The sequence below is a fragment of the Aotus nancymaae genome, unplaced genomic scaffold, assembly GCF_030222135.1.
Source record: "Aotus nancymaae isolate 86718 unplaced genomic scaffold, 86718_ANA_hifiasm-v0.15.2.pri h1tg000173l, whole genome shotgun sequence".
NCBI classification, from domain to species: Eukaryota; Metazoa; Chordata; class Mammalia; order Primates; family Aotidae; genus Aotus; species Aotus nancymaae.
In genome coordinates, this window is record NW_026988588.1 from 1,019,117 (window position 1) to 1,032,704 (window position 13,588).

General features: G+C 44.7%; 1 protein-coding gene across 3 annotated transcripts in view; it reads left to right on the forward strand.

Annotated features, from left to right (window-relative positions):
* WDR37 (WD repeat domain 37) overlaps positions 1-7,801 on the forward strand; it is an 85,125-nt gene extending 77,324 nt beyond the window's left edge. For all 3 annotated transcript variants that reach the window (XM_064371784.1, XM_064371783.1, XM_064371782.1), the window contains exons 12-14: positions 414-548; positions 1,194-1,308; positions 4,549-7,801. In XM_064371784.1, coding sequence (XP_064227854.1) covers positions 414-548; positions 1,194-1,308; positions 4,549-4,680 — 382 coding nt within the window. In that variant the 3' untranslated portion in view covers positions 4,681-7,801. The remainder of the gene's footprint in view (positions 1-413; positions 549-1,193; positions 1,309-4,548) is intronic.
* The last annotated feature ends 5,787 nt before the right edge of the window (positions 7,802-13,588 follow it).

Consider the following 13,588-nt stretch of genomic DNA (forward strand, 5'->3'; position numbering starts at 1 on the left):
TTGAATTGTTGAGTTGTCAGAGTGTTTTTTTCAAACTCCTGTGTCATGATTAAATTGATTGAGAATTGTTGGAATGGATTTTTTTTTTTGATTCTCTGCTGTAGACCCAGACATGTAGACATTTGGGCATGTTCTGTCCAGCCCTAGTTTCTGTCACTTCTCTTTGTTCCATTGCCTGGGGATGTAGAGTAGAATGTACTGTGTATTCCTCATCCCCTGGGAAGGAATCAGCTGTCCTTTTTTTTGCACTGGTGCAGAGGCTTTGGGAGGCAGGCGCGGTTTGCAGAGGAGACAGCTGGGAGCTTGTGCATCTCCGACCTCCTTCCCACCCTCAGTCAGGGTTGTGTGTGTAGTGTGTGGTGTCGCCTCTGCATCTTTGCTGTTGTGTCTGACCCCGTCCCCTTTCCTCGTAGCACTGTGACCTCTGCCGTGTTCACCGTGGGAGACAATGTGGTTTCAGGCAGTGATGACCGCACGGTGAAAGTCTGGGACTTGAAAAACATGAGATCCCCCATTGCAACTATTCGCACGGACTCTGCCATTAACAGGTAAAGTAAATCTGTTGGTTAAGTAAGTGGCTTAGTTTAATGTGAAAGGGTTGATTGTGATTTCATGTTTTATTCATAGAGGTTTCACTGATAGAGCCTTCGGGAAAATGGTTTAGGCTCCTTCATCCTCTAGCGCAGTCTCAGTATTCCATGAAAACTTAAACTAACTTAATCTAACATCAGGTTGGGTTAGTGAGATTTGTCAGAATAAGAATGACCTGGGCTCCTTCAGCCTCTAGCACAGTCTCAGTATTCCGTGAAAGCTTAAACTAAGTTAGTCTAAAACCAGGTTGGATTAGTGAGATTTGTGAGAATAAGAATGACCCATTTGTGGCCAGATGTTGAGGACGTCCCTTTACTCACCGGGAGGGGTTAGCCTTGTGTTTGGGTGGGTCTGGTTCACCATTGAGCAGTGTGTGTGTGTCTGTATTGTGTGTATGCACATGGGGTCTGTGTGATCTCGTAGGTATGTGTGAGTAATTTGGTCTCCTTTTAATACTGCGTGTAAGCAGGTGGTACACGTAGTTAATGTAGTTTGCTTTGAATTGTGAATAATAAGGAATCTCCTGCATCATTATCTGTAAACTCAAAAACTTTAGAGTGTCACTGTTTCATACACAATCCACCTTCATCTCTTCTTTGCAGGATCAACGTATGTGTCGGCCAAAAAATCATAGCCCTCCCCCATGACAACCGACAAGTGAGACTGTTTGATATGTCAGGAGTGCGCCTGGCACGACTTCCCCGGAGCAGCCGACAGGTAATGGCACGGTCACTGTGCACACACAGGGCATGGTGGAGGAGGATGGGCTACACAGCCTGCCCATTGCTGCCAGTAGAAACGGAATGTGAGCTGCACATTTGATTTCACATTTTCTAATAACCATGTTAACAGAGAGAAATGACAGAAATTAACTTGAACGATAGAGTTAGCGTTATTTAATCAAATACACAAAAATAATATAATTTCAACATGTAATCAATATAAAATTGTTAGGGATATTTTACATTCTTCTTTTCTTACCAAGTCTTTGCCTGCCAAATTTTCATTGGAAATACTTGAGCTATATTTAGAGTTCATAAAGTTTAAAGCTGAAAAAGTAGAGTCGCATACCCGAGTTATTCCAGACTTACTTCAGTGTTCTCAACGCCGTGGTCAGTTTTTAAGTTTAAAAATAAATAAGATAAAACATGCACTTCCTTTGTTTCGCAGCCATGAGGAACACGCTCTTTCGTGCACGTGTTAGTGGCTGCTCTGTAGGGAAGCAGGCTTAGATGTCTGCAGTTGAGGCTGTACAGACTGGAAGTGTTGACACTGTGGCCCGGCAGAAGCTGGCTTGGTTGTAGACTGAGGAGTCTTTAAGGTGGGACCTCCTCCTCCTCCAGCCAGAAAAACCAATTTATATGGCAGGTTGTTGAGACAGGAAGAAATCTATTTAAATGTTAGTTTCTTGTAAGGTGAGGGGTTTCTCCTTGCTAACTTCGGAAGAGGGCAGAGGGAGTTTCTCGGTATATGCTGTTCAGCCCACCCGTCCTGGTTGCCTGGAAGGCGCAAAGAGAATCGAGACTATGGCACCTGCACAGATGCAGAGGCCCTGGAGGACCTGGGGGCCACTGTTCAAATTCCCTGGTGATTCTGACGTGCTCTGAGTTGGGCCTGGGCCATAGTGTGGGTGGTGTTTGCTGTTGGATCTCCCCCAGGAGGTCACCAGGGCAGCTGCGATGCACAGAAACCCCCCACGGTCGAGGCAGCGTCTCCCCAGCCTTGTGCTTAACAGAGCGCCCCCGAGTCTCCTTCTTTCCTGTCTTCTTTTGATCTTGTTGGAGTACTATCTTGATACCTGTGTAAGTAGATGGATTTGCTCCCTGAGACCCCCTGTGGGTACACAGGGCCACACATGCTCACAGGCAGCACGAGTGGACACCGGCTCGTGGCTCATGGGCCATAGCTGCTCTGCCCGGGGTGTGAGCCTCTGAAACGGCAGGCAGGGTGGGCGGTCAGGGAGGCGGGTGCGAAAGTGGGGGCTCCCAGCGCGGCAACACCTTTTCTTCCTGTGGTACAGACTTTCTGGAAATGACATTCCCTGAGACTGGGTGTCTTTTCGGTTCCCCTTCACAGTCATGCACTGTTCGAAGTTAACTTGATGTTTTTACTCCTTGATACAAATCAAAATAGTGGAGTAGAAAAATTTAATGAAGTTACAGTAACTAAAATATACTTCAAAACCCTAACAAAGCCATGAATGCTTGTCCTGGGGAATCTTTCCATATTTTGTTAACAGCTGAGTATCATGTGTCCCCTAAGCTACATCCTAAACACACCAGGATGTTCTCTTTTGAAGGTGCTCATGTGAACTGTAAAATTGCTGTGCAGCACGTAAAGTTTGCATTTTGAAGCACAAATTCATGAGAATGAATAGGACTGTATTACTCTGAGAGTATTTTCCCTCAGAAAAAGGGAATTCTAAATGGTTCTTTGTGGTCCTAATTCCACGTAGACAGTTTTATTTTCGGTTATCTGTGAACATTCAACTTTGTTGGCATTGTAGGATTCTGTGCCTGGGTTTACTCCCTCCTAAAGTGGTATGTGAAATAGATTTATTTTTAAGATTAATAAATGTGACTTAACTTTATTTAGAACTTGTAACACCTCTTCAGAGAATTGTGGTTTTCAGTGTCACAGAACCCTGTGGAGGCCCCTGGGGCGTGAGGGTCCCTGTGAAGTGGACGCTCCTGGGGCATGAGGGTCCCTGTGACATGGAGGCTCCTGGGGCGCGAGGGTCCCTGTGACATGGAGGCTCCTGGGGCGCGAGGGTCCCTGTGAAGTAGAGACCCACGTGGCCCCGTGCTGAGTGTCCTGGAGCACATCATGTGCACTGGGGCAGCCACAGTGGCATGGGGCATCTTCGGGGTGTATCTGGTTCCTGGGTGGCGTTGCTGTGGGCGCATGAGATAGAAATCCTGTGAGAGCTCTGCCTGAGGCGAAAGTGCTGGCTGACTCTCTGCTGGAAGCTCTTTGTCCTGGGCACTTCTGCAGTGAATGCTGTGAGTTGCGCCTTAAAAAAACCAAGGCCCACAGCCTTGGTTTTACCGCCAGTTAATGGATGCATTGCTGCTTCCTGTCCTGCGCCTTTTGTAATCCTTTGTTATGTGGTCTTTCTTAACAGTTGTTTCATTTTTGTGGCCTATTGTGATTCTCTCTCCAAATGCATAAATAGGATATTTATATGTGACTCTTTTGCACGAGAATGTTACGCCATTCTTTGAGTGTTTCTTAATCTGTCAGCTTTATTTAATACTGACTCTTGGACCTTATGCTGTAATAGCAACCCATGAGAGCTGTTGTGTGATTTAGAAAATGCAGATGGGGTCCTAAGGCATTGCTCACAGATATTCCAAGTGTTGTGTGAGAGCCTGCATCTGCTACGTACATACACACCGATACGCTATAAGCTCTGTTAAATGTTTTGCAGTAACTTTTCCAACATGCTGATATTTAACTGGAATTCCTGAAGATGGCAGGAATCTACCTAAAAGGCCATTTATTTATCCTTGTTTTATATGACATCAAATGTATTTTTCTAGTTCTTTTATTACCAAAGCTAATTATTTGTTAAAATGGAATTTGAAGTCTTTGAGTTAAAATTTACCCCTAAATATCTCCTAGCCTCATTTATTCAAAAATTTCACACTGATCATTTACTTGTGTTGTCTGCCTGGAATCTTACTCATTTTCTTAAAGAAGGAGTCATACAGTGCTTTTGGGGCAAGTCCCACCAACCCTTGAACTCACTGGGGCCCCGGCCTCACTCGTCCTGGGCTGGCCGCATGTTCTGTGGCTCTGCCCTGCTCGGTGGTCTTGGCTCTTGGGGCCTGGTCCTGTGCACCGTGTCGTTTCACCGTTCTTACTTTCAGTGATGGGGTTATTCATTTGGCGGAGGTCTTACACATCTTACTGTCAGGACTAATGCATTGATCTTGGTTTGTTTGATGTCACTAGGGCCACAGGAGAATGGTGTGCTGCTCAGCGTGGGGCGAAGACCACCCTGTGTGCAATCTGTTCACCTGTGGGTTTGACCGGCAAGCCATTGGTTGGAACATCAACATCCCTGCATTGCTGCAAGAAAAATAAGGTCACCGGCAGTCCTTAGTGTCACTGTTTGCCAGCACGGACCTTTGACGGGTGCAGGCTCTTTTGCATATTAATCAGCCATTTTTGTGAGAGTTTGACCCTGGGAAGGGTGCTTTGTATGTGTTCTTTTCACATAGTGCCCAGCTTGCATGAAGTGTACAGAGACACGTGTGGTCGCATTTTTTACTTTCGTCTTGTGTATGCGTATTGGGTCCTTTAGGCCATAGAGGCGAAGCTCACCTCCCACGTAGCACACGAAATGGTTGTGAGTTGTTGACGTTGGACAGGTGAACAGTAGGGCATTACATTTGTGTGAATTAAATGTGAACCTGTGTATTATGTGGCGGCGTTGGCAGTCCTGCGTCCCCTGGAGTAACCATGCGTGTCTGCCCATGCTGGGAAGGCCGTGGGGCTGCCTGTGCTGGCTGGTGACCAGCAGGATCACTCCGGGATTTGTGTTTACCTCTGTGTGAGGTTCAGCACATGCTGTTGTGTAGTCTGCTTCCGCTGTCATTTCTGTTACAGTTCTGCAAAGGTAACCTGGAGTTTAGACGTTAAAAAGAAGCATGGGAGGTTGGACTTGTACCATTTGGAGTTTCTTTAGGAAAGAAGAGGGTTCTGCTTTTTCTGTAGAAAATCATTTCAATCTCCCAAGGTCTCATGCTAGCAAATTTTGAAATAGGATTCTTATCACCGATTTCAAATATTAAGCAAAATGAATGTAAAGCATTTTAGTTTATAGCTGTGGTTATAAACAGTTTTTAGATGTTTCAAATGACTTGTCCATTGAATGTGACTTGACCTTGATCAGTGACCCTGCTGCCTGCACACAGAGCCCAGTGAATTCTCCGCACCTCAGTCGTGTGCTTCCGAACGGGCTCACTCCCATGGTGGTGTTTGAGAGCCAACAACACTACCTCAGAGCCGACTCTCTGGGACACTTTGGGTCTCACTGGTGCCTGACTGGAGTTTGGTTTATAGCTGGAATACTGAGTTCAGTTCAGAAGGCAGGAGAGACAGTCACACCGACGTGTCCCGAAGGTGTAGGCTCTCCACTTAGGCTCACACGCTGGCGGCCGCAGCCAGCAAGCCCTGTGATGGGACACTTCCAGCTCCCACAGTGGGGACGCCTTTCAGTGCCAGTCCCATTCCTGCGAGGGAGCCTGGTGTTCTTGCCTTCTTGGGAATTCCTGCTCACCTGGTATATGCATGTTAGTGTTTCTTGCTGAGTTACAGTTTTGATAAAGAGACTCTCAGTTCCTGCCTCTCGTATTTTCAGTCCTTTCAGTACGTCCACCTGGACGCTTACCACTTGGAGAGACTCAGGAAGGTGATCTTTCCAGTTGTCGTGTGACACCCCAGGTCTTTGTGTTTCGCCCCGTTTTACGGTGATGTGGGAGGAAACCCATCTGGTGACTGGTAGATGCAGGTGCAGTAGGACGTGGGACTTTCAGACCCATCCTTCTGTGCAGCTCACCAAGGGTGAGAGGCACTTCCTTACTTGGGTCTTCAGGGGCTGGTCCTACGAGCTTCGGACCTAAATCCTTCAGAATGATTCTGAAATGACTGACAGCCCGGGGCCCAGAAGGTTCGACAGTGACCTCATTTGGATCTGATGTGGCTAAGGGACAAACAGCAAATATTTCAGTCATTTTGATGTTAAAGATAAAAAATGTGTTGTGTTTTTATTGTTTCTTGACTGCACTGTTCAGAGAGTCCACTGTCCAGAGTCCTCCTGGTCCCTCCGGTTGATGAGAATCTCAGGTTTTGGCTCCTGCTGTCCTGAGTGAACTTGCCCAATGCACAGCTGTGCTGTGTCCGGATGTTGCTGGGCCCTGCTTTTTCTCATGGCCGGAGGTCTGATTGCCAGAGCCTCCTGCACTACACATGCAACTCCCTGAGCCCAGGGCGGCTTCCGGGGCCACTGCACAGGTGCCGGCTTGGGTTCCTCGGAGTTTAATTTGAAAGTCTGGGTGTCTTAGGATGATGGTTAGGAACATTGAAAGATGGCTGCAAATAGCTAAATCAAACTTAAGAACCAGATTAAAACAGTTTGAAGCTTTTAAAAATCCACATTCAGAGTGGCCATTGAGTTCCAGGCATGCTGGTGACCTTCACTGCCACACCTGCTCACCTTCTCCAGCAAACTGGAGGGACCGCAGAACCGGCTCCTCCTGCACATCCTCGGGACGCAGCCCTGCGGTGCTGCGGCAGAGCTCTCAGGAGTGGGGGCGCCTTGCTGTTTGCTGCTGTGTCATCTTCTAACGTGAACTCATCACCGCTGCTGCAGTGTGTTAATCAGGAGTCACAGACAAGATGGGGATGGTGTGTGTGTGTGCACACGCATGTGCACGTGTGTGGCTAAATTAAGTCATGCTGTCAGCCACATGTGATGTCGTCTGAAACAGTATTTGGAAACGGGAACAGTTTTGTTCTTTATGCTGATGTGTCCAGAATTTCATTTAATAATAGACGGAAAATCTGTGGTTACTGTAAACTGTGTATCAATACAGAATTTCATAAGAGCCATGTTGTTGGGCAAAGCAACTCTCTTTTTCAACCACTGCTCGTCAGTTTCTGTAGAGACAAAAATTCTGTACATATTTTGGAATCTGAAGAATCCTATGTAAATCATTTGTTACTTAAATCTGTGAAAAACATGTTTCTTTGGAGGAAAGTATATGCATTTATAAGTGTTCTGTGGAATCAGTTTTTATTGTATCGATATAATTGTCTCTAAGTGTTCAGTGTCTTCATTGCAATATGAAATTCATTAAAATGTCCGTGTTCCATAATTATTATCATAAAAGCTTTGTGTTATTGGGAGTCTCTTATTTTATTATTTTTATTGTTTTTCATGTTTTGCTTTGGTGAAACATTGGGAATGACTATATAAACATCAAGATGACCCAGAAGTTGAACAAATATAATATTGGTCATTTGAAAAATTTTTGGACTTAAAAAATCAGTTGTGTTTTCTGTCTATCTCTTATGCTAACATTAAACGATACATAATTATGCTTCTTCATCCCCATCAGGACCCCAACAACTTCTAAAAGGATGAACAGTTTCATATAATTTTTGGTAAAGTTCCTCAGTATAATAAAATGCTCATACTGTTCTCATTGCAGTAAGCTTGTTTGAAAGTAAAAAAAAAAAACCACAGTTACAGAAAGTAGGTGCCACTTTCTGTGGGAGAATGCAGCCCAGATTGGCAGGGGCTCCTGGTGCATGGCCATGTCCGACCCAAGCGCTGAGGCTGTGGCTGAGGCCGTGACTAAAGCTGAAGCCAAGGCTGAGACCAGGGCCGGTGCTGTGGCTGTGGCTGTGGCTGAGACCAGAGCTGGGGCTGGGGCTGGGGCTGGGGCCTTGGTGGTTGCTGAGGACGTGGCTGTGGCTGTGGCTGAGACCAGGGCTGGGGCCGGGGCTGTGGCTGGGGCCTTGGTGGTTGCTGAGGGTGTGGCTGTGGCTGTGGCTGAGACCAGGGCTGGGGCCGGGGCTGTGGCTGGGGGCTTGGTGGTTGCTGAGGGTGTGGCTGTGGCTGTGGCTGTGGCTGTGGCTGTGGCTGTGGCTGAGGCTGCGGCTGAGGCTGAGGCTGCTACGGTGTCAGCAGTTGGAGAGTCTGGGAGGGTTCTTGCTTGTGCAGACAGTGGCTTCTTCACACTGGCGAGGCCACTGCCTAAGCTGTGTTGGCACTGGAGCATCTTCACCCAGAAAGGCAGACCATTTCTCTACTGGTTACTTAACTTTCTCAATCTTCCTCCTTAAATAGCCTGTGATTATTGTCTAAATTTCATAATGTTACATCTTCAGTGAATTTAGAGTTCATGCTCTATTAGTATCAAGAATTCAGAAGGAAATGCTTACACGTTGCTGTGATTTCACCAAAACACCAGGACACTAGTCTCCCTTACTAGCTATAGGTTTACTATCTGTTTTTCCTTAATAACAGAATTTAAAAAATTATGCTAAAATTTGGGAACACCTGAATTTATTATATGCAACATACGCAATTTATATTACATTGGGAAGTAGCTGAAAATGAAATTAGCTAAAAGTCTTGTATGATTTTTGTTTTAATTAAATTTTTTTTTTTTTGAGATGGGGTCTCACTGTGTTGCCTAGGCTGATTCCTTGCCTTGGCCTCCCAAAGTGCTAGAATTACAGGCTTGAGCCACCACGCCTGGCCAAAAGTCTTGTGTACTTTTAAATTAATTTTAGTAGAATATCTTTTATTAAGCAGCTTTTGGCCAAAATGAAAATGAACTAAGCAGGTCTTTGGAGCTGCGGAGCTCTGTGTGGAAGCCAGCCAGGAGTTTCCTGGGGCCTCTTGGTTTGTGCGCTGAGTGGAGAATAGTGAGGAGCTACCCAAGGAGGCTTCTCTGAGGTGAGTCAAGGCGCCAGGAAGTGGCAGGGAGAGTGCCCAGTGAGCAGAGCGCCATATGCAAAAGCTAGGTGAGCTTGGCACACTTCAGGTGCTGAGGTCACAGTGTGACCAGAGTGCAGGTGAAAAATGGTGGCCTGGGTGGGGGAGCTGGGATGACACGCAGGCACTGTCTCGCTCAGAAGCTCTGGGGAAGAGCTTTCATCCTCTGCACCTGAGAGGGTGAAGATCAGAAGTGGGGAGACTGCCCAGTCATCCAGGTGAAGGATGTTAGCTGCCGGGCTATGTTGGTTGCAGTAGGATGGAGAAAGAGGATGGACTGAGATATGTTTCGGGGTTAGAACAGGCAGTTCTTGCTGGAAAGAAGTGTTCTTCATTCGAAAGTTCAGAAAACATCTAGGAAAGGTATTGACTGTGCAGGCATTTCTTAATGTACTCAAGATGTTTCATGCACTGACAGCCTAAAATAAATGATCAGGATTTTCACCTTAAATGGTTGATGATGGGTTAGGAAATGTCAGTCACAGCTTAGAGACATTATTATCTTAGCTAAGTTCATCTGTCACTTGTGCTGATGAGCATCTTGCCCCCACCACTCCACAGACTGCCTCCCTTTCACCTGGGCACCATGTCTGCCTCTTGCCATGTGGATGCTATCAGAATGGTCATGCCTTAGCACGTGACACCTTGTCTAGGCATGATTGATTGGGAGTGGGAGGGTCTCAGACCTTCGGGCTTGGCCTGGAACAAAAACACCAGCTCTCTTGGGCCTGTGGTTTGTGGATGACAGACAGCAGGACTTCTCAGCTTCCATAACTGCGTGAGCCAGTCCCTTATCACAAGTCTTTGTGTATCTGTATACATCCTATTGGTTCTGTTTTTCTGGAGAACCGTAATACAGTGACCTATTTAATTAATTGTTCTAGTACTGTTTGTTATGCACATGAAATTAAATGATCAAACCTCACACCAAACAAAAATCAATTCCAGCATTAACTGTTAAAAGAAATTTTAAAGGAGAATCATCAAAATTAAATTTTTAAAATAACATTAGGTTTATTAAACAGTTCTTTAAAAATGCATTAAGCAGGCCAGGCAAGGTGGCTCACTCCTGTGATCCCAGCACTTTGGGAGGCTGAGGTGGGCGGATTGCCTGAGGTCAGGAGTTCGAGACCAGCCTGGTCAACATGGTGAAACCCCATCTCTACTAAAAGTACCAAAATTAGCCAGGTGTGATGGCACACACCTGTAGTTCCAGCTACTCACGAGGCTGAGGCAGGAGAATCGCTTGAACCCAAGAGACGGAGGTTGCAGTGAGCCAAGAACACACCACTGCACTCCAGCCTGGGTGACAGAGCAAGACTCCATCTAAAAAAAAAAAAATGCATTAGGCATACTAGAAAAGGTGGATGAATTCAAAAATTAAAAGGTTCTGTTCATTATAAGACACCTTTAGGGTGAAATGATAAACCACAAGTGGTAGTTGCAACATATATAATTCACAAAGGACTACTATCCAGGATAGCAGACAAAAGAAAATTTTATATGTCCGTAGGATAATTGGAAATTGAACAGCATTCCTGAATAGGTATGTCACAAAAGAGAAAATATGAAGAGCCAATACCAAAATACAGAAATCAAGAACATGAAAATTAAGGCCAAAATGAAATACCATTTCACAGTCATTAGATTGAAGGGAAAATCTGTGGAGCATACATAGACTACTAGAACTTTGCACCTTGTTGGTTGGGGTCTAAATTAGTACAGCAGTTTTGGAAACATCTTGGAAACAGTCTGGCTGTGTGCATACATCCCTGCCCAGCACACTAGGTGTGTGTTTAGAACACGGTTGATTATACTGCAGTGTCTAGAGCATTTGCATTAGAATTGTCTTAAGTGTTTGTTAAAATGGAGACTTCTGGGTCTCCAGAAGCTACTGACTCAGAATATCTGGGGAAGGGTGAACTGCCTTTTATAATAAACGTGCTCTCACATGGGATTCTACTGTCCAGTTTGAGAACTACTCTTCTAAAGTCCCCACATGTGCTAGGGGACCGTGCAGGGTGACAGCACCAAACTAGAAACAACCCAAACGTATCGACAGGGGTAGATAAACTGTTAAATTGACACAGAGAAATAGCACAGAGTGGTAAAATCGGAGAGCAGCATGCTGCACGCAACCCTTGATCTTAGGAACATAATGTGGAATGAAATCATAGGCACTGAAGACCATTGACATATGAAACCGTTTTCATAAAGCACAAAAGCAAAACCAAACCACGTCTGCCTGTTCATCTATCTAATCTGTGTTCACATATTTTGGGGTCAGAGGGTGGGATTGGGAAGAGCGGAGAACTGGCAGTGTTTGGTTCTTAAGTCAGATGCGTTTTTTTTTTGTTGTTATTTTTTTTTTTTTTAGAGATAGTGTCTCACTCTGTCACCCAGGCTGGAGTGCACTGATCACTGAAGCCCAATCACAGCTCACTGAAGCCTCGATCTCCTGGGCTCAATCGATCCTCCCATATCAGCCCCCATATCAGCCTCCCTAGTAGCTAGGACTACAGATGTGTGCCACCGTACCTGGCTAATTTTTGTATATTTTTGTAGAGACAGGATTTTGCTATGTTGCCCAGGCTGGTCTTGAACTCCTGGGCTCAGGGAATCTGAGTATTCATACTTTATAATTTGAAGGAATTTTTTAATACCATTTCTTCAATGTACCTAATATTATGTAATTAAAAGAGTAATATAAGATATTCTAAAGAGAAAGCGTGTGTTATTCCAAAGATGGATAAAGTGAATGCCGATAAGATGGGGGGATTTTTACCAATATTTTTTGACAGCATCAGTTTTAAACTCATCATTGAAGAGCCATATTTTATTTGCTTCACATATTAGTACTTTTTCCATTTACAAGCACGTAGTTTTATTATTCTATACTGTCTGATTTTCAGGCATTGTGCACATTTCATAGGAGGAAACTCAAAGCCAATTTTGCTCCAAGGTAATGTTCTTCAGAAAATGGTCGCTAAGGAAGCTGTTGAAAGGCAGTGAGTTACACTGTGTCAAAACTGGTCTGCTTTCAAATACATTTTGGAAATCCCAGCTTTAAAGTAGGAAATGTAATAAGGATTTCATGATCATAAAACAATAAAAGTAATTTTCTAATGTTGCTCATAAACTGGGACTGAAAATCATTTCAAATCCATGAGACAGTCCAAAAATGGTTATTGAGCGATGGCCGCATATTTGAATAAGAATTTTTATTCTTGGTCTGTGTTTTGGGAAAACAGCATTTCGTTGCATCGGTGGATAAGTTCTAGAATATTGGCTAAACATGTAATTTTCTCTGACGCATATGTATTACAAAAGTTTTCTAGCTCCTGAAGTATTATAGAGTTTTCTAGCTCCATAATATAAAAATGTTCTACTGATAAACTTTATTTTCCTTCTTTTTCAGTAATAAAATTAATTGTATATGTTCTCTAACCACTTCCTGTCAGAAGGAGCTAATTTTAGTTTTCCTCTCTTTTGAAACAGCTTTATTCTGGTGTAAGAGACACACCAGACATATTTAAGGTATAAAACGTGTTTTCCTTTGACAGGCATTTATCATGAAATCATCCCCACAACCGAAATCACGCACAATCCTGCAAGGGAGTCACTTGGGCCCCTCCGTGTTCCCCACACTGCCCCTCCTTACCCCCACTCCAACCTTACCTTCTGTCACTAGGGATTAATTTTCATTTTCTATAATTTTATATCAATGCAATTATATGGTATATATATTTTGGTTTCTTTCACTCAGATTGTTTTGAAAGATTAATTTATTATATATATCAATATATTTCTTCTCATTGCTGAGCAGGATTTTGTGTGGACATACCACATTTATCTGTTTACCTGCTGATGGACATTTAGATTCTTTCCAGTTTTTGGCTATTTCAAATAAAGCTGATAATGCACACTCGTGTACAAGTCTCTGTGTTGACATATTTTCATTCTCCTGGGTGAATTTCTGTAAAGGCTGATTTTTAACACCAAGAACCCGCCATACCATTTTCCAATGTGGCTGTTCTGGAGACCTCTCGTTTCCATTCCAGCACGTAAAAGAGCTTGGAAGTCGTCTCTCCCGCCCTCACCATAGAAAGGCGAGAAACAGAAAACTGATTTTTCTTAGATCACAGCAGAGAGTTGTGGTCACAGGGCAAACTGCTGACCCCAAAACTGGAGAAACAGGCAGACACAGAGAATGATGGCTTCTGGAAGAGCAGCTGCTGGAGCCCGAAATGGATAGGGGCCCCAAATGGGGCCATGGAGGCATTGGTGGAGGCTGGACTGACTGCGGAGTGAAGGCTCCCAGATGTCTGGTCTGCTGGTTGCCTCAATTTCATGGGTTCTACTTCCAGGAGCACCACCAAGTTCCCATGGTGAAGATGGGAGAAAGATCCCCTCCAGTGTGGTGAGGGGAGGGAAGGTGACTGTGAAGCCAGCCAGAGCTTTCTCCCTACAGACCCCACTCTG